General features: G+C 43.6%; 1 protein-coding gene across 3 annotated transcripts in view; it reads right to left on the bottom strand.

The window, feature by feature from the left end:
* Positions 1 to 554: 554 nt before the first annotated feature.
* KCNQ1 (potassium voltage-gated channel subfamily Q member 1) overlaps positions 555 to 22,610 on the bottom strand; it is a 155,855-nt gene continuing 133,799 nt past the window's right edge. For all 3 annotated transcript variants that reach the window (XM_069740281.1, XM_069740283.1, XM_069740282.1), the window contains exons 12-17: positions 17,828 to 17,951; positions 17,657 to 17,732; positions 16,276 to 16,370; positions 2,557 to 2,603; positions 2,128 to 2,189; positions 555 to 1,447 (exon numbers count right to left, since the gene is read on the bottom strand). In XM_069740281.1, the coding sequence (XP_069596382.1) occupies positions 1,250 to 1,447; positions 2,128 to 2,189; positions 2,557 to 2,603; positions 16,276 to 16,370; positions 17,657 to 17,732; positions 17,828 to 17,951 (602 nt within the window). In that variant the 3' untranslated portion in view covers positions 555 to 1,249. The remainder of the gene's footprint in view (positions 1,448 to 2,127; positions 2,190 to 2,556; positions 2,604 to 16,275; positions 16,371 to 17,656; positions 17,733 to 17,827; positions 17,952 to 22,610) is intronic.

Genomic DNA, 22,610 nt, shown 5'->3' with positions numbered 1-22,610 from the left:
AGGAGCTGAAACTCCTAAACCCTTCATCCAATTTTAATGTGGATACCCTCAAATGAAAGCTGAAAGTCTGAACTTCAACTGCATCTGAATTGTCTTGTTTCAAATTCATTGTGGTAATGTCTATAACCAAATTTAGAAAAGTGTTGTCTCTGTCAATATGGTCCTAACTGTACCTACAGCGTATAACACCAAGACAATGACATTCTCTGTCTGTTTTTTTTTTTTTTTTTTACACTGTAGTCAGATTCTAGCAAATTGTGGTCCAGTGCATTACATGAGCTATAGTAAGGGAGTGCCTGTCAGCACAGAGTTAATATATCCATATTCCGGCAAACAGAAATTGTAAATTAAGAACTGGATAAGGATAGACTTCGATAGATAGTGGATAACTCAAGAATGGTACAACATAAGTAACCTAAAGGATTCACACCGGTGTTCCATGTTATGTGCGTATCATGAAAGTGAAATCTCTCCCAAAGACCACCTCTTTGTGATGACCCTCCCCCTTACCCAGGTGAAAGTTTTTTGTTTCACCATATATAATGCATATTGGATTTCTTTTTTTTTTTTAAGAAAACCACCAATTTTGGGTCATCTATACAAGAACAAATACTTTAAACCAAATGTGCAAATATCAACATTTTTGAGAAAATACAATACATTTGATCAGATTTCAAAAATTATTCCATGAAAAATAGAATTTGTGATCAGAAATCAAAGAAAAATTAACTCTACAATACCATTTTTACCAAAAATACATTGTAAAAAAAAAAAGTGTTATTTTCTACAATCCAACATTTATTTCTATTTTTGTCAAAAAGATTTTCTTATCAGCCCCCCCCCCCAAAAAAAAACTGAAAATCAATGTAAAAAGTCTATTTTAATACATAAAAAAATCAGGGTAATTGTTCCGTTGTATTGCCAGTTTTACAGCACGATCCGTAGCGATTTACGCACCCACAGGCCGATGGGCTACAATCTTCCTGAGAATAGATTCATCAATGTATCAGATGCTTTCTTGCATGTCTCCACAAGGAGCAATACATATGTTCCATGTCTCTTACTTCCTCTAGGAAACCTCCGATGAACCCTGGTAGGATCTACAGAAAATGGACAAGACGTCCTTTACAGTGATAACACAGTTACTCCATACTCAGTCTAATATCATCAATTTTACTTTCTGTTTAGAAATGCATTCATTAAAATAATGAATATCTGCACTGAGGACAGTAAAGTTTGCGTTTGTTCATCAAGATACATTATCTTGGTTTTGTCTTGGCACGGTTAACTGTTCGTAGGTAGGCAGACTACTGGAGAGATTGCTCCCATTGTTCAGAGAGTTGCTCCGCTGCGGGGTTCTGTTTGTAGACTGACCGCTTTGTTGGCTCGCTACCAGGTGGTGAATCATATCGGTTATGAGATTGAGTTTATGGTCCATCTGGGTTACCTACAAATAAAAAAAAAAAAAAAAAAGAATAGCAGAGCTCCAGATTGTATCAGTGAGCATTGTCGGATATTGTAGCTTATACCTAACCAAATCAATGGGGCAATGAGTAGCAATACTAGACCCGCCCCATAGACAAGAGGGGCACCGCTTTGGGGAGAAATAAAGTAGATAGATCCATTAAGGTAATATTGGTTAGCCATTTAGAAGTTGTTGTTTTAGGTAAAAACTAGGGTTGGTGCCATTTGTTTTGCCGCGCTCAGTCCATCTTCCATGTCAGTAATCTTTGGATTTTGGACAGGAGCGTCAAGACCTGCCTTCTACTTTCTGACATTCCCTGCTTCTCTTCTGATTAGCCAGCTTCTTTATCGTTACAGCAAAATTGGTTTAAGCTGGCTAATCAGTAGAACAGCAATGGATGTCAGGATGTAGGAGGTGGTTCTCAGGGCTCCGATAAAGTGGTCACAGATTACTGAAGGGCCGGTGGACCAAGTCCTGCTAATCGATTCGCACCATCTCTTTTGGAAACCTCTGTCAGATTGAACTACTTAATGAACTCAAAGAGCTTTCCAGTCTGAACCATGAAAGTAGTAGCCCACACTTAAAAGGGTTTTCCACTACTTGGACATCTTCTCAGTCTGTAGGTTTCCCCTCAGTAAAATGGTTTTATCTTATTTTCTTACCTTGTCCTCTACACGATTCAATCTTGACCCAATTGTATTAGTGCCACGATCTTTCACTTTATCTGGAAATAAATACAAGTTTAAAATAATACGTTTTGAAATTTACAAATGGAAATTAGAAATTTTTTGTTTCCACTAGCATTCAGCCAATTTGTGAAACTTCACGATTTATGGTTCAGAGAATATAACATGAGAAACGATTTACCTATTTTTTTCCATTAAGCTATGAAACACGGCACCTTTACTCTTTAGAAACAATTTTTAAAAAGAGTGTTCCCATTGTTTCAAATAATGGCATATTGCTTGGATTTGCCATAATATGGTGTGATAGTATTACCTTAGCTATTGTTAATTTCTCTAAAACATAGAATTTATTACATTTCAGAGTTGAAGAAAGCAGGATCTATGTTACATAGGGAAATCAGTTACCTGATCCAGAAAGAAACAGCGACGGCTTCCCCAATGACTGGTCCAGCCTGTAGAGAAAGGGAAAAGTCACTGGTATAATCAAAGAGTATTTTTATTGAACTGTCTCTTCTAGTGCCACCTATTGGAAGTAGCAATCCTAAAGATTAATATCAAGACTTTAACAAGTCTTGCCACATGACTTTGGATACAAGCCAAGCCAGAATCTCAATTTGCAGCCAGTGTTTTGGGGTGTTGCCCCTCATTAGTGGAAAGCATGAGATCTGATTTGGCTGCATGAGAGGTGTCAGATGGACACTGGACAGGTCGTTGAGGGGAGATGTGTATCATTGAGGTTGGTAGCTTCGATGATGTAAGCCCAGGAAAGCATGCTCCAGAACGTATAGTGCTGAGAGTGTTAATAGTATTTTACAGCAGCTTTATTATCATCACTGAAGAGGACAAGGTAACAAACATCTCTATATAACATCTAGATAAAGCCTCCACCATTCACAATAGGTGATGGTCACAGCTCACCACCTCTCCCTTCCTTTACAATGACCTTTGCCAAGATCAGAGCATGGCCAGATAATATTTCTACAAGTCAATAAGATCAGAGTCCGTCTGCTGCCGATTTGGCCAGTGTGGCCTATGTCCGAGTAGGAGTCTAATGTTAGGACTAATAGCCAGTGTGAGAATTGTAAGACTTCAGGATTGTTTTTTTCTTTAATTTTTGAAAGTGATGATAAAAAGTAAAAATATATTACAAAAAATACATTTAATCTAAGTTTAATGTAACCCCTTGTCACCTTGGACAATTTTAGTTTTTGCACTATTTCTATTTACTCCCCTTTTGTATGACATAGCTGCAGGGTCGGACTGGGGCACCGGGACACCGGACAATCCTCCGGTGGGCCCTGCCCCCAGCCCCTGCCTCCCTCATTTGTGCCTGCCCGGCCCCTGCATCATGCTCATAGTGTAAACCCAGCCGGCACCGCATTGTATAGCCGGCACCGCAGCGGCTGGCAGACTGCACAGGTGATGGAAAGTGCAGGAGCAGCTCATTCACATCACCTGCTGCCGCTGCCATTCCTCTGCCAGGAGAGCGGTGTGTGCAGAGTGCGGACCCTCAATACAGCCAGCACAGTCAGAGGAACAGCTGACTGTGAGGTGTCTGCTCCCAGCCTCACAACAGCTGACCCGCAGTCACCTGTTTCCTGTGCTCCACGGCTCTGCTCCTCTTCAAAAATGCCCTGGGCAGCAGTGTAAACGCTGATTGGCTGCAATTCAGCCAATCAGCGTTAGTTTTCTTTGTGTGAGCTCACAGCACAGCTAAGGCAAGGAGCTGTGCTGTGATTGGTCAGAAGTCCTACCCAAGCAGGCAGCATACAGCATGGCAGTAGAGCAGATGGAATCTGATGGCTGCAGTCAGTGTGACTGTAAGTACATAACTATATGATGGCTGCACCCTGAGTAGATCTCCACCCACAGAGGCAGTTAGGGGAGGGGGCCCATGCATCCTATAGGTGACACAGGGGAGGGGGCCCACAGTGATATTCTAATTTTCTTGTGGGCCCCCTCCCCTACCTCTATTTTAGGCTATGTGCACACGTATTCTGGGTCCACTGCGGATTTTTCTGCAGCGGATTTGATAAATCCGCAGTGGAAAACCGCTGTGGATTTACCGCGGTTTTTCTGCATTTTCCACTGCGGTTTTACAACTGCGGTTTTCCGTAAGGGCAGTTGTAAAACCGCTGCGGAAAACGCAGAAAGAAGTGACATGCTGCGGAATGTAAACCGCTGCGTTTCTACGCGTTTTTTTCCGCAGCATGTGTACAGCGTTTTCTGTTTCCCATAGGTTTACATGGTACTGTAAACGCATGGGAAACTCCTGCTGACCCGCAGCTGCGGAAACGCTACAGATCCGCAGCAAAATCCGCATCGTGTGCACATAGCCTTACTGTGGCTTCCCTTTCACTCTCTGAGCAGGCCCACAGGAAAATAGAGGTGAAACAGTGGGGGAGGAGGATATTGGGTGACAGTGGGGGAGGGGGCCCATAGGATACTGGGTGACACAGTGGTGAAGGGGGTCCTCAGGTGATTAACACCCTTACGACATCTGCCTTACATGTATGGCGCGTGTTAAATGCCAGTGTCAATCTCTGACTGCAGCATATAATACGTGCCAGCATGCGTGCGTATCATTCTCTCACCCATTGGTGCCCATGAGGTGATCGTGGGTCGCCGATGGGTTTTAATGACAGCCAGGGGGTCTTCTTCCTGTAGCCGAGCTTTAAAGGAGACCATAATTTCTTCTATATGCAGGGATGCTGTGGCATCACTGTATATAATAGCACATGCGATCGGATGATCGCATCTTCATGTCCTCGAAGGCTCTGTGCACACGTTGCGGATTAGGCTTAGGAATATATGGTACAGATTCAGCCTCTCCTGGCAGAAAACGCACCTGCGGATTTGTCGCATTTTTTTGTGCAATTCCGCAGTGTTTTTTGTGCGTTTTTGCTGCGGTTTTCTTGCGGATTTGCTGCGCTTTTTACCCCTGCGGTTTTCTATAATGGAATGGGTACAAAAACGCTGCAGTTTCACAAAAAAGAAGTGACATGCTACTTCTTTTAAACCGCAGCGTTTCCGCAGCGGATTTTCCACAAAGTGTGCACAGCATTTTTTTTTTCTCATTGATTTACATTGTACTGTAAATCAATTGCAGATCTGCAGCGTTTCTGCACCGCAAAAAACGCTGCGGATCCGCAGAGAATCCGCAACGTGTGCACATAGCCTAAGGGGGCTAACACTACCAGTGAAAGGTAAAAAGAAAATAAAAAAAACTCCTAAAAGTTCAAATCACCCTTTTTATCCCATTGAAAATAAATATATTTTAAAAATAAAAAACAACAAATATTTGGTATTGCTGGGTTCAGAAAAGTCCGAACGATAAAACTATAAAAACAATTAACTTGATCAGAAAACACCGTAAAAAGAAACAAATGCCAAATGTCCTTTTTTCTGTTCGCTACAATTCCACAAAAAAAGCTATAACAAATGATGAAAACATTACATCTATCCCAAAATCGTACTAATAAAAACAATGTCTCGCCCCCAACAGAAAACTTCCCTGTGTGTAATAAAATACGCAGCAGTCGCCGTCTTCTGCCGCTGTGTCATTGCTTGTGTCTTCATTGCAGTGGAATATGCCAACCGGTAAGTATTTTACTACACACACTGGACGTACATTACTGCTCTCCTGTGTGGTGTAGTATATAGAGGATCTGTCAGCTCTCCTGTTTGGTGTAGTATATAGAGTATCTGTCGGCTCTCCTGTGTGGTGTAGTATATAGAAGATCTGTCAGCTCTCCTGTGTGGTGTAGTATATAGAGGATCAGTCAGCTCTCCTGTGTGGTGTAGTATATAGAGGATCCGTCAGCTCTCCTGTGTGGTGTAGTATATAGAGGATCTGTCAGCTCTCCCGTGTGGTGTAGTATATAGAGGATCTGTCAGCTCTCCCGTGTGGTGTAGTATATAGAGGATCTGTCAGCTCTCCCGTGTGGTGTAGTATATAGAGGATCTGTCAGCTCTCCCGTGTGGTGTAGCATATAGAGGATCTGTCGGCTCTCCTGTGTGGTGTAGTATATAGAGGATCTGCCCCCTCTCCCGTGTGGTGTAGTATATAGAGGATCTGTCGGCTCTCCTGTGTGGTGTAGTATATAGAGGATCTGTCAGCTCTCCTGTGTGGTGTAGTATATAGAGGATCTGTCAGCTCTTGTGTGTGGTGTGGTATATAGCAGGGGTCCCCAACTCCAGTCCTCAAGGCCCACCAACAGGTCATGTTTTCAGGATTTCCTTTGCATTGCACAGGTGATGCAATTATTACCTGGGCAAGACTAAGGAAATCCTGAAAACATGACATGTTGGTGGGCCTTGAGGACTGGAGTTGGGGACCCCTGGTATATAGGATCTATGCTGTGTGGTATTTTTAAACTGCATGGTGGGCCCCAAGAATGACTTTTCTCTGGTGGGCCCAAGGTACTCCAGTCCGACGCTGCATAGCTGCATGAGGGCTGGGTTTGCTTTTTTTAAATTTAGGAGAGCTGTAGTTATGAATGTCAGCATTCATTTTACCATGCAATGTACTGGAAAATTGGAACAAAAATTCTAAGAAAAGAGAAACGGGATTGCATTTTTCATCATTTTTGCCGCCGTATTTGGGTTTCCTTTGGGAGGCTTTCATAGTGCAGTAAAACGACCTGTGAACAAGATTCTTCATGTCAGGCAAACTTGAAAAACCAGATATTAAACTTGTATAGTTTAATTTTGCTGGTGAAAATATTTTAGAGATTCGGTCAACAGAGCTTTGTGAGCGCTTGTTATTTGCATAGCTGAGGTTTTCATTAATAACTTTTTTTGGGATGTTTCAATTGTACTTTTTCATGTACCAAGATGGCAGCCATGGGGGCTATCAGCACGTTCGTGGTTGACACTGAATTCCATAAGCAGCACATTGTGCTAGTGGGGATAGCAAACATCCCATGGGCATCCAAAATGGGGCACCCCTGGGGCATCGCACCTTACATACTATTGTCAGGGATTTACTGCAGCATCTAAAGGTTTAACTGCAGGAACTGGAGCTGCTCTAATAGCTGCTTTTACCGGCTGTCTAACACAGCTGGAACCTGCCCGATATATTGCGGAGTGAGTTTCAGAGCCCACTCCTCACACCCACACTATATATGTACGTCACACAGGGGTTAAACCACAGATGACACTTCCTTTTAAGCACTTGGTGACTACCAGCTGCCTTGTTATAGCACAAGGTGATGACGCAGTAATGGAGGTCATACGGCTCTCTAATATAGGGTCTCGCACGCTGCCCCAGGTGCCAGGAATAAAGAGTTATAGGGGAAAATACCTCTATACGGAGAGTGGCATATTAACATATTAACACACTTTTTCTTCCATGTTTGAAACTTTGCAGCATCTACTTTTGCAGCATGCCTTGTACTGCATTAGATAATGCCTTATGTTAGAAGGGCCCCAATATAAAATGCATGTATACTAATGCCAGAAGCCTCGCCAACAAAATGGATGAATTAGAACTAATGTTGTTGGAGCATAATTATGACATGGTGGGGATATCTGAGACATGGCTGGATGAGAGCCATGACTGGGCTGTTAACTTGCAGGGTTATAGTCTGTTCAGAAATGACCGAATGGATAGGCGAGGAGGAGGGGTGTGTCTATATGTAAAATCGTCCTTAAAACCCATCCTGCGTGATAATATAGGCGAATCTAATGAAAATGTAGAGTCCCTGTGGGTGGAGATAAGGGGAGGGGAAAAAAATAATAATAATAATAATATTAAGTTTTTTGTAAGTCTCCAAAAATAATGGAAGCAATGGAGAATATCCTCGTAAAGCAAATAGATGAAGCTGCGACTCAAGGAGAAGTCATTATTATGGGGGACTTCAACTACCCTGAAATAGATTGGGGAACAGAAACCTGCAGTTCCACCAAAGGTAATCGGTTTTTGACAACTATGAGAGACAATTACCTTTCACAACTGGTTCAGGACCCAACAAGAAGGGGGGCACTGCTAGACCTAATATTAACCAACAGGCCAGACCGCATATCAAGTATAAGGGTTGGGGGTCACTTGGGTAATAGCGATCACAAAATAATAAGTTTTCATGTATCCTTTAATAAGATGTGTAGTAGAGGGGTTACACGGACACTAAACTTCAGGAGGGCAAATTTCCAACGGATGAGAGAGGATCTTGGTGCAATTAACTGGGACGATATCCTGAGACACAAAAATACACAAAGAAAATGGGAGACATTTATTAGCATCCTGGATAGGACCTGTGCACAGTACATATCGTATGGGAATAAACATACTAGGAATAGGAGGGAACCAATATGGCTAAATAGAGCTGTAAGGGGCGCAATAAGTAACAAAAAGAAAGCATTTAGGGAATTAAAGGAAGTAGGTAGTGATGAGGCATTAAATAAATACAGAAAATTAAATAAATTCTGTAAAAAGCAAATCAAGGCAGCAAAGATTGAGACAGAGAGACTCATTGCCAGAGAGAGTAAAAATAATCCCAAAATATTCTTTAACTACATAAATAGTTAGAAACTAAAAAATGATAGTGTTGGCCCCCTTAAAAATAGTCTGGGTGAAATGGTGGATGAGGATGAGGAAAATGCCAATATGCTAAATGACTTTTTTCATCACTATTTACACAAGAAAATCCCATGGCAGACAAAATGACTGGTGAAAAATTCCCCATTAAATGTCACCTGCTTAACCCAGCAGGAAGTGCGGCGGCGTCTAGAAATCACTAAAATTGACAAATCTCCGGGCCTGGATGGGATACACCCCCGAGTACTGCAGGAATTAAGTACAGTCATTGATAGACCATTATTTTTAATCTTTAAAGACTCCATAATAACAGGGTCTGTACCACATGACTGGTGTATAGCAAATGTGGTGCCAATAATAAAAAAGTGGACAAAAACTGAACTCGGAAATGTAAGCTTAACCTCTACTGTGGGTAAAATCCTGGAGGGCATTCTAAGGGATGCTATACTGGAGTATCTGAAGAGGAATAACCTCATATTTATTAATGATCTTTGTTGTGAATTCTGTGGCCAAGCTCCCTCCTGTGGTCGTGAGTGGTACTGCGGCTTCTGAGTTTCCTTCTTCAGGTGATGAGGTTAAGTCGTTAGGTGCTGCTCTATTTAACTCCACCTGGTGCTTTGATCCTGGCCTCCAGTCAATGTTCTAGTATTGGTTTTGCTTCCTCCTGGATCGTTCCTGTGGCCTCTCTATCCTGCATAAGCTAAGTTCTGCTTGTGTTATTTTTGTTTGCTATATTTTCTGTCCAGCTTGCTATATTGGTTTTTTTCTTGCTTGCTGGAAGCTCTGAGACGCAGAGGGAGCATCTCCGTACCGTTAGTCGGTGCGGAGGGTCTTTTTGCCCCTCTGCGTGGTTGTTTGTAGGTTTTTGTGTTGACCGCAAAGCTATCTTTCCTATCCTCGGTCTATTCAGTTAGTCGGGCCTCACTTTGCTAAATCTATTTCATCTCTGTGTTTGTATTTCATCTTTACTCACAGTCATTATATGTGGGGGGCTGCCTTTTCCTTTGGGGAATTTCTCTGAGGCAAGGTAGGCTTATTTTTCTATCTTCAGGGCTAGTTAGTTTCTCAGGCTGTGCCGAGTTGCAAAGGGAGCGTTAGGCGCAATCCACGGCTACCTCTAGTGTGGTGTGTTAGGATTAGGGATTGCGGTCAGCAGAGTTTCCACGTCTCAGAGCTTGTCCTATGTTTTTGGTAAATGTCAGGTCACCTTGTGTGCTCTGAACTTCAAGGTCCATTGTGGTTCTGAATTACCTGTTCATAACAGTACTGGAGGCCCAAAGTACTAATGCTTCTCAATAGAGGGAAAAGAAGTTCTGAAACCATTTTTTTTTCTTTGCACTGTGTTCTGTCTTTCTTTTCCCCTTTACATCAGGGTGGTTCAGAACACAGGTGTGGACATGGATATTCAGGGTCTGTCCTCTTTGATGGATAATCTCACTATAAGAGTACAGAACATTCAAGATTTAGTGGTTCAGAATCCTATGTTAGAACCTAAAATTCCTATTCCTGAGTTATTTTCTGGAGATAGAGCTAAATTTTTGAATTTTAAAAATAATTGTAAACTGTTTCTGGCTTTGAAACCCCGCTCCTCTGGTGACCCTGTTCAACAAGTTAAAATCATTATTTCTTTATTACGTGGCGACCCTCAAGACTGGGCATTTTCCCTTGCGCCAGGAGATCCTGCATTATGTAATATTGATGCGTTTTTTCTGGCGCTCGGATTGCTGTACGACGAACCTAATTCAGTGGATCAGGCAGAGAAAAATTTGCTGGCTCTGTGTCAGGGTCAGGATGAGATAGAGATTTATTGTCAGAAGTTTAGAAAGTGGTCCGTGCTCACTCAATGGAATGAATGTGCGCTGGCAGCTATTTTCAGAAAGGGTCTCTCTGAAGCCCTTAAGGATGTCATGGTGAGATTTCCTATGCCTGCTGGTCTGAATGAGTCTATGTCTTTGGCCATTCAGATCGGTCGACGCTTGCGCGAGCGTAAATCTGTGCACCATTTGGCGGTATTATCTGAGCATAAACCTGAGCCTATGCAGTGCGATAGGACTTTGACCAGAGCTGAAAGGCAAGAACACAGACGTCAGAATGGCCTGTGTTTCTACTGTGGTGATTCCACTCATGCTATCTCCGATTGTCCTAAGCGCACTAAGCGGTTCGCTAGGTCTGCCACCATTGGTACGGTACAGTCGAAATTTCTTTTGTCCGTTACTTTGATCTGCTCTTTGTCTTCCTATTCTGTCATGGCATTTGTGGATTCAGGCGCTGCCCTGAATTTGATGGACTTGGAGTATGCTAGGCGCTGTGGGTTTGTCTTGGAGCCCTTGCAGAGTCCTATTCCATTGAGAGGAATTGATGCTACGCCTTTGGCCAAGAATAAGCCTCAGTATTGGACCCAGCTGACCATGTGCATGGCTCCTGCGCACCAGGAGGATATTCGCTTTCTGGTGTTGCATAATCTGCATGATGTGGTCGTGTTGGGGTTGCCATGGCTACAAGTCCATAACCCAGTATTAGATTGGAAATCAATGTCTGTGTCCAGCTGGGGTTGTCAGGGGGTACATGGTGATGTTCCATTTCTGACTATTTCGTCATCCACCCCTTCTGAGGTCCCAGAGTTCTTGTCTGATTACCGGGATGTATTCGATGAGCCCAAGTCCAATGCCCTACCTCCGCATAGGGATTGTGATTGTGCTATCGATTTGATTCCTGGTAGTAAGTTTCCTAAGGGTCGACTGTTTAATTTATCTGTACCTGAGCACGCCGCTATGCGGAGTTACGTGAAGGAGTCTTTGGAGAAGGGTCATATTCGCCCGTCATCGTCGCCATTGGGAGCGGGTTTCTTTTTTGTGGCCAAGAAGGATGGTTCGCTGAGACCTTGTATTGATTACCGCCTTCTAAATAAAATTACGGTCAAATTTCAGTACCCCTTGCCGCTGCTGTCTGATTTGTTCGCTCGGATTAAGGGGGCTAGTTGGTTCACCAAGATAGATCTTCGTGGTGCGTATAATCTTGTGCGTATCAAACGGGGCGATGAATGGAAAACAGCACTTAATACGCCCGAAGGCCATTTTGAGTACCTGGTTATGCCATTCGGACTTTCTAATGCTCCATCAGTGTTTCAGTCCTTTATGCATGACATCTTCCGAGAGTACCTGGATAAATTCCTGATTGTATACTTGGATGATATTTTGGTCTTCTCGGAAGATTGGGAGTCTCATGTGAAGCAGGTCAGAATGGTGTTCCAGGTCCTGCGTGCTAATTCTTTGTTTGTGAAGGGGTCAAAGTGTCTCTTTGGTGTTCAGAAGGTTTCATTTTGGGGTTAATTTTTTCTCCTTCTACTATCGAGATGGACCCTGTTAAAGTTCAGGCCATTTATAATTGGACTCAGCCAACATCTCTGAAGAGTCTGCAGAAGTTCCTGGGCTTTGCTAATTTTTATTGTCGCTTCATCGCTAATTTTTCAAGCATTGCTAAACCGTTGACTGATTTGACCAAGAAGGGTGCTGATGTGGTCAATTGGTCTTCTGCTGCTGTGGAAGCTTTTCAGGAGTTGAAGCGTCGTTTTTCTTCTGCCCCTGTGTTGTGCCAACCAGATGTTTCGCTTCCGTTTCAGGTTGAGGTTGATGCTTCCGAAATTGGAGCAGGGGCTGTTTTGTCGCAGAGAAGTTCTGATTGCTCGGTGATGAAACCATGCGCCTACTTTTCCAGGAAATTTTCGCCTGCTGAGCGAAATTATGATGTTGGCAATCGAGAGTTGCTGGCCATGAAGTGGGCATTCGAGGAGTGGCGTCATTGGCTTGAAGGAGCTAAGCATGGTCTTGACTGATCATAAGAACTTGACTTATCTCGAGTCTGCCAAACGGTTGAATCCTAGACAGGCTCGTTGGTCGCTGTTTTTCTCCCGTTTTGACTTTGTGGTTTCGTACCTTCCGGGCTCTAAAAATGTGAAGGCGGATGCCCTGTCTAGGAGTTTTGTGCCCGATTCTCCGGGTTTGTCTGAGCCGGCGGGTATTCTCAAAGAGGGGGTAATTTTGTCTGCCATCTCCCCTGATTTGCGGCAGGTGCTGCAAAAATTTCAGGCTAATAGACCTGCCCAGCGGAGAAACTGTTTGTCCCTGATAGGTGGACGAATAAAGTTATCTCTGAGGTTCATTGTTTGGTGTTGGCTGGTCATCCTGGAATCTTTGGTACCAGAGATTTGGTGGCTAGATCCTTTTGGTGGCCGTCTCTGTCGCGGGATGTGCGTTCTTTTGTGCAGTCCTGTGGGATTTGTGCTCGGGCTAAGCCCTGCTGTTCTCGTGCCAGTGGGTTGCTTTTGCCCTTGCCGGTCCCGAAGAGGCCTTGGACACATATCTCTATGGATTTTTTTTCGGATCTCCCCGTCTCTCAAAGAATGTCGGTCATTTGGGTGGTTTGTGATCGCTTCTCTAAGATGGTCCATTTGGTGCCCTTGTCTAAATTGCCTTCCTCCTCTGATTTGGTGCCATTGTTTTTTCAGCATGTGGTTCGTTTACATGGCATTCCAGAGAACATCGTTTCTGACAGAGGTTCCCAGTTTGTTTCGAGGTTTTGGCGAGCCTTTTGTGCTAGGATGGGCATTGATTTGTCTTTTTCCTCGGCTTTCCATCCTCAGACAAATGGCCAGACTGAACGAACCAATCAGACCTTGGAAACATATCTGAGATGTTTTGTTTCTGCTGATCAGGATGATTGGGTGTCCTTTTTGCCTTTGGCGGAGTTCGCCCTTAATAATCGGGCCAGCTCGGCTACTTTGGTTTCGCCGTTTTTCTGCAATTCTGGGTTCCACCCTCGTTTCTCTTCAGGGCAGGTTGAGTCTTCGGACTGTCCTGGTGTGGATACTGTGGTGGATAGGTTGCAGCAGATTTGGACTCATGTAGTGGACAATTTGACATTGTCCCAGGAGAAGGCTCAACGTTTCGCTAACCGCAGGCGCTGTGTGGGTCCCCGACTTCGTGTTGGGGATTTGGTTTGGTTGTCATCTCGTTATATTCCTATGAAGGTTTTCTCTCCTAAATTTAAGCCTCGTTTCATTAGTCCATATAGGATTTCTGAGGTTCTTAATCCTGTGTCTTTTCGTTTGACTCTTCCGGCTTCTTTTTCCATCCATAACGTGTTCCATAGGTCATTGTTGCGGAGATACGTGGCACCTGTGGTTCCATCTATTGATCCTCCTGCTCCGGTTTTGGTTGAAGGGGAATTGGAGTATATTGTGGAGAAGATTTTGGATTCTCGTGTTTCGAGACGGAAACTCCAGTATCTGGTTAAGTGAAAAGGTTATGGTCAGGAAGATAATTCCTGGGTCTTTGCCTCTGATGTCCATGCTGCCGATCTGGTTCGTGCCTTTCATGTGGCTCATCCTGGTCGGCCTGGGGGCTCTGGTGAGGGTTCGGTGACCCCTCCTCAAGGGGGGGGGGTACTGTTGTGAATTCTGTGGCCAAGCTCCCTCCTGTGGTCGTGAGTGGTACTGCGGCTTCTAAGTTTCCTTCCTCAGGTGATGAGGTTAAGTCGTTATGGGCTGCTCTATTTAACTCCACCTGGTGCTTTGATCCTGGCCTCCAGTCAATGTTCTAGTATTGGTTTTGCTTCCTCCTTGGTCGTTCCTGTGGCCTCTCTATCCTGCATAAGCTAAGTTCTGCTTGTGTTATTTTTGTTTGCTATATTTTCTGTCCAGCTTGCTATATTGGTTTTTTCTTGCTTGCTGGAAGCTCTGAGACGCAGAGGGAGCACCTCCGTACCGTTAGTCGGTGCGGAGGGTCTTTTTGCCCCTCTGCGTGGTTGTTTGTAGGTTTTTGTGTTGACCGCAAAGCTATCTTTCCTATCCTCGGTCTATTCAGTAAGTCGGGCCTCACTTTGCTAAATCTATTTCATCTCTGTGTTTGTATTTCATCTTTACTCACAGTCATTATATGTGGGGGGCTGCCTTTTCCTTTGGGGAATTTCTCTGAGGCAAGGTAGGCTTATTTTTCTATCTTCAGGGCTAGTTAGTTTCTCAGGCTGTGCCGAGTTGCATAGGGAGCGTTAGGCGCAATCCACGGCTACCTCTAGTGTGGTGTGTTAGGATTAGGGATTGCGGTCAGCAGAGTTTCCACGTCTCAGAGCTTGTCCTATGTTTTTGGTAAATGTCAGGTCACCTTGTGTGCTCTGAACTTCAAGGTCCATTGTGGTTCTGAATTACCTGTTCATAACAGATCTTGTAGGGGGCATTCAGAGCAAAATTTCAATATTTGCAGATGACACTAAACTCTGCAGGGTAATCAATACAGAGGAGGACAATTTTATATTACAGGATGATTTATGTAAACTAGAAGCTTGGGCTGATAAATGGCAAATGAGCTTTAATGGGGATAAATCTAAGGTCATTCACTTGGATAGAAGTAATAAGATGTATAACTATGTGCTTAATTCTAAAACTCTGGGCAAAACCATCAATGAAAAAGACCTGGGTGTATGGGTGGATGACAAACTCATGTTCAGTGGCCAGTGTCAGGCAGCTGCTACAAAGGCAAATAAAATAATGGGATACATTAAAAGAGGCATAGATGCTCATGAGGAGAACATAATTTTACCTCTATACAAGTCACTAGTTCGACCACACTTAGAATACTGTGCACAGTTCTGGTCTCCGGTGTATAAGAAAGACATAGCTGAACTAGAGCGGGTGCAGAGAAGAGCGACCAAGGTTATTAGAGGACTGGGGGGTCTGCAATACCAAGATAGGTTATTACACTTGGGGCTATTTAGTTTGGAAAAACGAAGGCTAAGGGGTGATCTTATTTTAATGTGTAAATATATGATGGGATAGAACAAAGACCTTTCTGATGATCTTTTTAATCATAGACCTGAGACAGGGACAAGGGGGCATCCTCTACGTCTGGAGGAAAGAAGGGTTAGGCATAATAACAGACGCGGATTCTTTACTGTAAGAGCAATGAGACTATGGAACTCTCTGCCATATGATGTTGTAATGAGTGATTCATTACTTATATTTAGGAGGGGACTGGATACATTTCGTGAAAAGTATAAACAGGCTATATATACTAGATTCCTTGATAGGGTGTTGATCCAGGGAACTAGTCTGATTGCCGTATGTGGAGTCGGGAAGGAATTTTTTTCCCCAGTGTGGAGCTTACTGTTTGCCACATGTTTTTTTTTTGCCTTCCTCTGGATCAACATGTTAGGGCATGTTAGGTTAGGCTATGGGTTGAACTAGATGGATTTATAGTCTTCCTTCAACCTTAGTAACTCTGCTACTATGTAATATGCGGACTAAAAGATGACCTGTTCCTGGGACTCTCAGCAATAAGCTATTTGTTGAAAAACCTGGCAACAAGCGTTTCATCCTGCTGCACTGCCTCCAAAGGAAACATGAGGTATTGCAGTTTCCAGTGAAATCAATAAGCGGGCTATGTATTGCATGAAGTACTGGGACCTTCAAAGTGGGAATTAATCCAGGTCACTGCTCTCTGTTCTGCATAAAATGAGTTTGGGTTTACAACGGGGATCCCCACTATAAACCTGTATAAAACCTCAATCAATCTTAATAAACATTTGCTGATCACCTCCTCTGTAGTTCCTTGATTCTGACCATCAGATTCAGATGACCTTGTGAGTATTGTTCAATGACATCACGTACGTCGTAGGGCTTCCTTGCTTGCTGCAAATAAGAGGAAATAGAGAAAGATTAATGGCGTGCGGACCATGAGAGGAAGTTGTGAAATTATTGTAATGATCAGAGTTCGGATGAAATTAAAACCACATCCGATTCTTCCATGAAAGAGAAGGACAAGTAAGATTAAACCGCGGCAGAGGGTGACAACTGGCTGACGGGCTGCACGGCAGAAAATGTCTTTCAAATGCTAATTACAGGTACAACTCAAAAAGGACATATTCACATTCACCATAAAATTAGAATTCTGTAATGTCTTTCTGTTATGGTTTCATAAAATTAAATTGAGAACTGGACATTATCATTCCCCCAATCAATGTCGTGTTTTCCTACGCAGTATGAACATTATTGAGTTTTGGGTGCATTCTTTAAAGAACTTTTAGTGCTGAAATGTTGTGATTTTGCACTTAGAGGTTGCCGATCCTTAGACTACAGTCACTGTGACTGCAGACTTGTGAATCCTCACATTGCGTGCACTGCATACTGTGAGGATTCTCCATAGCCAGCAGTGGTCAGCACATGACTACAAGTGTGCGATTTGCATACAAGCGGCCATGTACTGATTAGATGGGCGCAGCCTCACTAAATGCCATTGTGCTGAGTGAGGCCCGGACACAGTCTAGTCGGAAAGTGGCTCGGATTATGCAAATCACATGATAGCAGTCACATCACCTTTGCTCCCGGCACCGGAGAATCCTCACAGTACACGATATGAGGATTCACGAGTCTGCATACATACAGTGATTACAGACTTGTCGCCTCGGCTAAGGCTGGACAACCCCTTTAAGTCCTAGATGACCACATATGATCATCTTAAATTGGATCAGTCACCAGATTTCACAATACATTCTGCAAACATAAATTTTCTCTCAGACATAACTAGTAGGTAGTCTGAAAATCTATATCCGAATGGCTGTAGAATTCTTTTTGAAGTTTGAACTTCATCTCCGCCCACCCAGCCTGATTGGTGTTTCCTCAGGGCTCCTCCTCCCTGCTGCTCACACTGCTCAGTACATGCTGCAGCTGTCAGTCAGGCTGGGTGGGTGAAGATTGAATACACAGACTCACGCAATCTCTCACTCTTTACCTTGGGACTTAAAATGCTCATTTTAATAAACATGCTCTTCTAACAAGGATTTTCAAAATAAGTATACCAACCTTATCAGGTCTAAGAGATCTACAGTATTATAATATATGCAGTCTGCATTTTGAAATCTGCAGACAGAAGCTCGACATTGGAAATAAGATTGGCTTCCAGGTTAAGAGGAACGCACCTGGAACCTTTTCTTTGCCACAAAATACTGCATTCTGCGAATAACTTTTATTGCCGCTCGGTGGTGTTCTCGTAGCCTGTGACAAGACAAGAATTGTGGACAGACCCATTAAGCCTGTGATTGGTAAACCGTTCACAATGACGTCTTCCGAACCAACGTACAAGATCTTACTCTGAAATGTGCGTTATGGGAGTCAGTAATGTATCTCCTTCCATTTCAAGATCATCGGTGAAACTGTTGGTTCTGATGAAAGGTCCTGTGCCAATATCCAGGAGCCCAAAGGTCTTTTTTGTTACTGCAGGGGTTAACACATTACAAAATTACTACATTTTATAATGCTGGCTACTCATGTCATGACCCCCCATGACACTGGATCATCTTTATGTTCCCAAATATACAGTATATACAATGTACCTCAATATTTTATGTAGATTTAGGGGCCGATTCATTAAGACTGACATGGCGCACCCCAGTGTTAATGAATCGCTTGTTGGGAGAACGATGTGCTGAATTCATTAAGAGGCATACACCACTTAATAAACTGAGCGCACCTTCTCAATGCCGCATGCCTCTCCAGAAATGCTACTCCAGCCATAGACAGAGTCAGAGACTGGAGTAGGATTTGTGGCATAATAAATGCTAGCACTTTTTATGAATTTGACAGGCAGGCCAAGACGCACCCCATCCCACCCCCGGCTTCACTCAATTTGGCAGAAATGCTTCCAGCTGGCGCGAAAATAACAAAAACACAAAATATCTGCAATTTCACATTGTGCTAAAACTTTCAAAGTTTCTCAAATGCCAATCTCTCTGGCAAAAACAATTTGATGAGTCGGCCCCGTTGTGTTATAAAATATGGGTAAATTAAATTATATTTAAAGGCCAACATGTGGTTTAAAGGTCTTCTAGCAACATACAGTTGTGTGAAAAAGTGTTTGCCCCCTTCCCGATTTCCAATTCTTTTGCATGTTTGTTACACTTAAATGCTTCAGATCACCAAACAAATGTTAATGATAGATGAAGATAACCCAAGTAATCACAAAATGCAGTTTTTAAATGGAAATCTCCATTATTAAGGGAAAAAGAAATCCAAATCACTTTTTCACACAGGGCCCTGTAGGTTTGGATTTCTTTTTCCCTTAATAATAAAGACCAATGATTAAAACTGCATTATGTGATTACTTGGGTTATCTTTGTCTAATAATAATAAGAATTTTTATTTATATAGCGCCAACATATTCCGCAGTACTTTACATTTTAGAGGGGACTTGTACAGACAATCAACATTACAGCATAATAATAAACACAATAATAAACACATAGATCAAAGCAGATACCAAGAGGAATGAGGGCCCTGCTGCAAGCTCACATGAGAGGTGGATGGTAACAACTGCTTTCGTTGTTTGGACCAACCATAGTGTAAGAATCGGGTGTTCATGTAAAGCTGCATGAACCGGTTAAAGCCTAAGTATGTAACAGTACAGACACAGAGGGCTATTAAATGCATAAAACGTATGAGAACATGATGGGAGGAACCCGATTATGGTTTAAGTTTTTTGAATGGGCCACACAAGGATAGTTTGATTAATAAGTTGAGGCGGTAGGCCAGTCTGAACAAATGCGTTTTCAGGGCACGCTTAAAACTGTGGGGATTGGGGATTAATCGTATTAACCTGGGTAGGGGATTTTAAAGAATTGGCACAGAAAAGTCTTGGAGACGGAGTGGGAAGCTCTGATTATTGAGGATGTTAAGCTCAGGTCATTAGCAGAACGGAGGGCATGGGTAGGGTGGTAGGCTGAGACCAGGGAGTTGATGTAGGGCGGTGGTGAGCCATGCAGTTCTTTGTGGATGAGGGTAATAAGTTTGTACTGGATTATGGAGTGGATGAGTAGCCAGTGTAATGACTGGCACAAGGTAGAGGCATCGGTGTAACGGTTGGTGAGGAATATGATCCTGGCTGCAGCATTCAGGACAGATTGGAGCCGGGAGAGCTTGGTAATGGGGAGGACGATTAGTAGAGAGTTACAATAGTCCAGACGAGAATGAATAAGAGAAACAGTAAGAGTTTTTGCAGAGTCGAAAGTAAGAAAAGGTCGAATTCTAGAAATGTTTTTGAGGTGCAGATAACAAGAGCGAGCCAGTGATCAGATGTGGGGGGTGAATGAAAGCTCTGAATCAAGTATGACCCCAAGGCAGCGGGCATGTTGCTTGGGAGTAATGGTGGAACCGCACACGGAGATGGCAATGTCGGGCAAAGTTAGGTTAGTAGAGGGTGAAAACACGAGGAGTTCGGTTTTTGACAGGTTCAGTTTCAGATAGAGGGAGGACATGATGTTAGAGACAGCGGTAAGACAATCACTGGTGTTTTCTAAAAAGGCAGGTGAGATATCAGGAGAAGTGTATAATTGGGTGTCGTCAGCATAGAGATGGTACTGGAAACCAAATCTACTGATTGTTTGTCCAATAGGGGCAGTATACAAAGAGAAGGGGAGGGGACCTAGGACTGATCCTTGAGGAACCCCAACAGTAAGGGGAAGGTGAGAGGAGGAGGAACCAGCTAAAGATACAGTGAAGGAGTGGTTAGAGAGATAGGAGTAGAACCAGGAGAGAACGGTGTCCTTGAGGCCGATGGAGCGGAGCATAGTGAGGAGGAACTGATGATCCACAGTGTTGAATGCTGCGGAGAGATCCAAGAGAATTAGCATGGAGTAGTGACCATTAGATTTAGCTGTTAGTAGATTATTAGAGACTTTAGTGAGGGCAGTTTCAGTAGAGTGTAAAGAGCGGAAACCAGATTGAAGAGGGTCGAGAAGAGAGTTAGTTGAGAGATAGCGGATAAGACGGGAGTGGACCAGGCGTTCGAGGAGTTTAGAGATGAAGTGAAGATTAGAGACAGGTCTATAGTTAGCAGCACGGTTTTGGTCGAGGGATGGTTTTTTTAAGTAATGGATGTATGATGGCATGCTTAAATGAGGTGGTAAAGATACCGGAAGAGAGAGAGAGGTTGAATATTTTTGTTAGGTGAGAGGTGACAGCAGGGGAAAGGGACTGGAGGAGATGTGAAGGAATGGGGTCACTGGTGCAAGTGGTTGGGCGAGAAGATGCAAGGAGTCGGATTACTACTTCTTCTGTGACTGGTTCAAAGTCAGAGAGTGAGCTAGATGGAGGGGGGAGGGAGGACAGTGCATGATATGAGGGGATTGGGAGAGAATTTCCTGTCGAATATGGTCAATTTTTTCTTTGAAATAATTGGCCAGATCGTTAGCATGGAGATCCGTGGTTGGCAACTGCACTCTTGGGTTGAATAGGGAATGAAAAGTGTCAAAGAGACGTTTAGGGTTTTTGGATAGTGAGGGGATGAGGGTGTTGAAATAGGTTTGTTTGGAGAGGTGAAGGGCAGTGTTGTATGTTTTAAGCATAAACTTATAAAGGATGAAATATTCGGGTAGATAAGATTTTCTCCACAGGCGTGCGGCGCACCTGGAGCACTGCTGCAGGAAACGAGTTTGCAGCGTGTGCCACGGTTGTCGCCGTCTGTGCCGAGTTGTTCTATGTGTAGGAGGTGCAATTTCATCCAGGGCACTTTGCAAGGTTTCATTGTAATGCTTCAGTGCAGAATCAGGACATGAGAGGGAGGAGATATGGGCCAACGATGACTGCAAGTTCTTCAAAAGTTTCTGTTTTTTAATGGCCTGTATGTTTCTATAAGTGTGGAAAGTGGGGGTGACCTGAGCGGGATGGTAGTTCTTGATAGAGAATGAAAGAAGGTTCATTCATCAGAGAGTGGGAGAGGGGAGTTTGTGAAATCATCCACTGAGCAAAGCCGGGAGAAGACCAAGTCAAGGGAGTTTCCGTCTTCATGAGTTGGAGAGTTAGTATGCTGCGAGAGGCCGAAAGATGCGGTTAGAGATAAAAGGTGAGAAGCAGATGGGGAGAGGGGAAAAGCAATGGGGATGTTGAAATAAGCCATGATGAAGGTGGGGATGTCACAGGAAAAAAAGTGAGGAAGCCAGGTGGCAAAGTGATCCAGGAACTGATGGGAGGGGCCCGGAGGACGATACACCACTGCCACTCGCATGGAGAATTGAGTCTGACCGTATGGACCTCAAAATAAGGGAAGACAAGTGAGGGTACTTGGGGGATAACCTGAAAGGTACATTTGGAGCAGACCAACGCAAAGGAGCAGACCAACGCCTCCATCTGCTCTGTTGTCCGATCTTGGGGTATGAGAAAAGTGTAGTCCACCATATGAAAGAGCAGCAGCAGCGGTGGTGTCAGACTACTGGATCCAGGTTTCAGTAAGAGCCAGGAGGTTAAGATAATTAGAAAGGGAAAAGTCATGGATGAAGGCGAGTTTATTACACACTGAGCGAGAATTCCAAAGGGAACAACTGAAAGAGGCAGAAGGCATGCAGGGAATATTAAGGTTAGAGGGGTTTTTGAGTGTCGCAGTTGAGAGGTTTGACTTGCTATAACATGGGGGGCTGGGGTTGGGAGAGAGGTCTCCTGCGACTAGGAGAAGGAGGATAGAAAGAGTGAGCAGATGGTTAAGTAATTTGTGAGAGCGTCTCGTGTTCGATGGTGGGACTGAGTGGATCTGCGCTATTTAGCAATGTGAACAGAGCGCGAGTGCTATACATAGGAGAGGAAAGGACAGAGGGGCCGATATGGATGGAGTGTAAAGAGTTAATGCAAGGGCAGTGAATGTGAGTGAATGCAGGAGCCAGGATATAGATCATACAAATGCATATGGTGAATATTTGTTGTGTTCCAAATGTACAGGGAATAGATTTATTTGTCTTACCCGTTTCCTGCCCTGTCTAACTGCCATGTTATAACTGCCAGTACTTTGATAAATGTACTTCGATTAAATGTGCACAAATGTCCCCCTGCACAAATGCCTCCCCAGGATATGTCTCAATATATAGGAGACTAGCTCTTAGATCTTACTTT

The sequence above is a fragment of the Ranitomeya imitator genome, chromosome 9, assembly GCF_032444005.1.
Source record: "Ranitomeya imitator isolate aRanImi1 chromosome 9, aRanImi1.pri, whole genome shotgun sequence".
Classification (NCBI taxonomy): Eukaryota; Metazoa; Chordata; class Amphibia; order Anura; family Dendrobatidae; genus Ranitomeya; species Ranitomeya imitator.
This window is presented reverse-complemented; position numbering and strand designations above follow the sequence as displayed.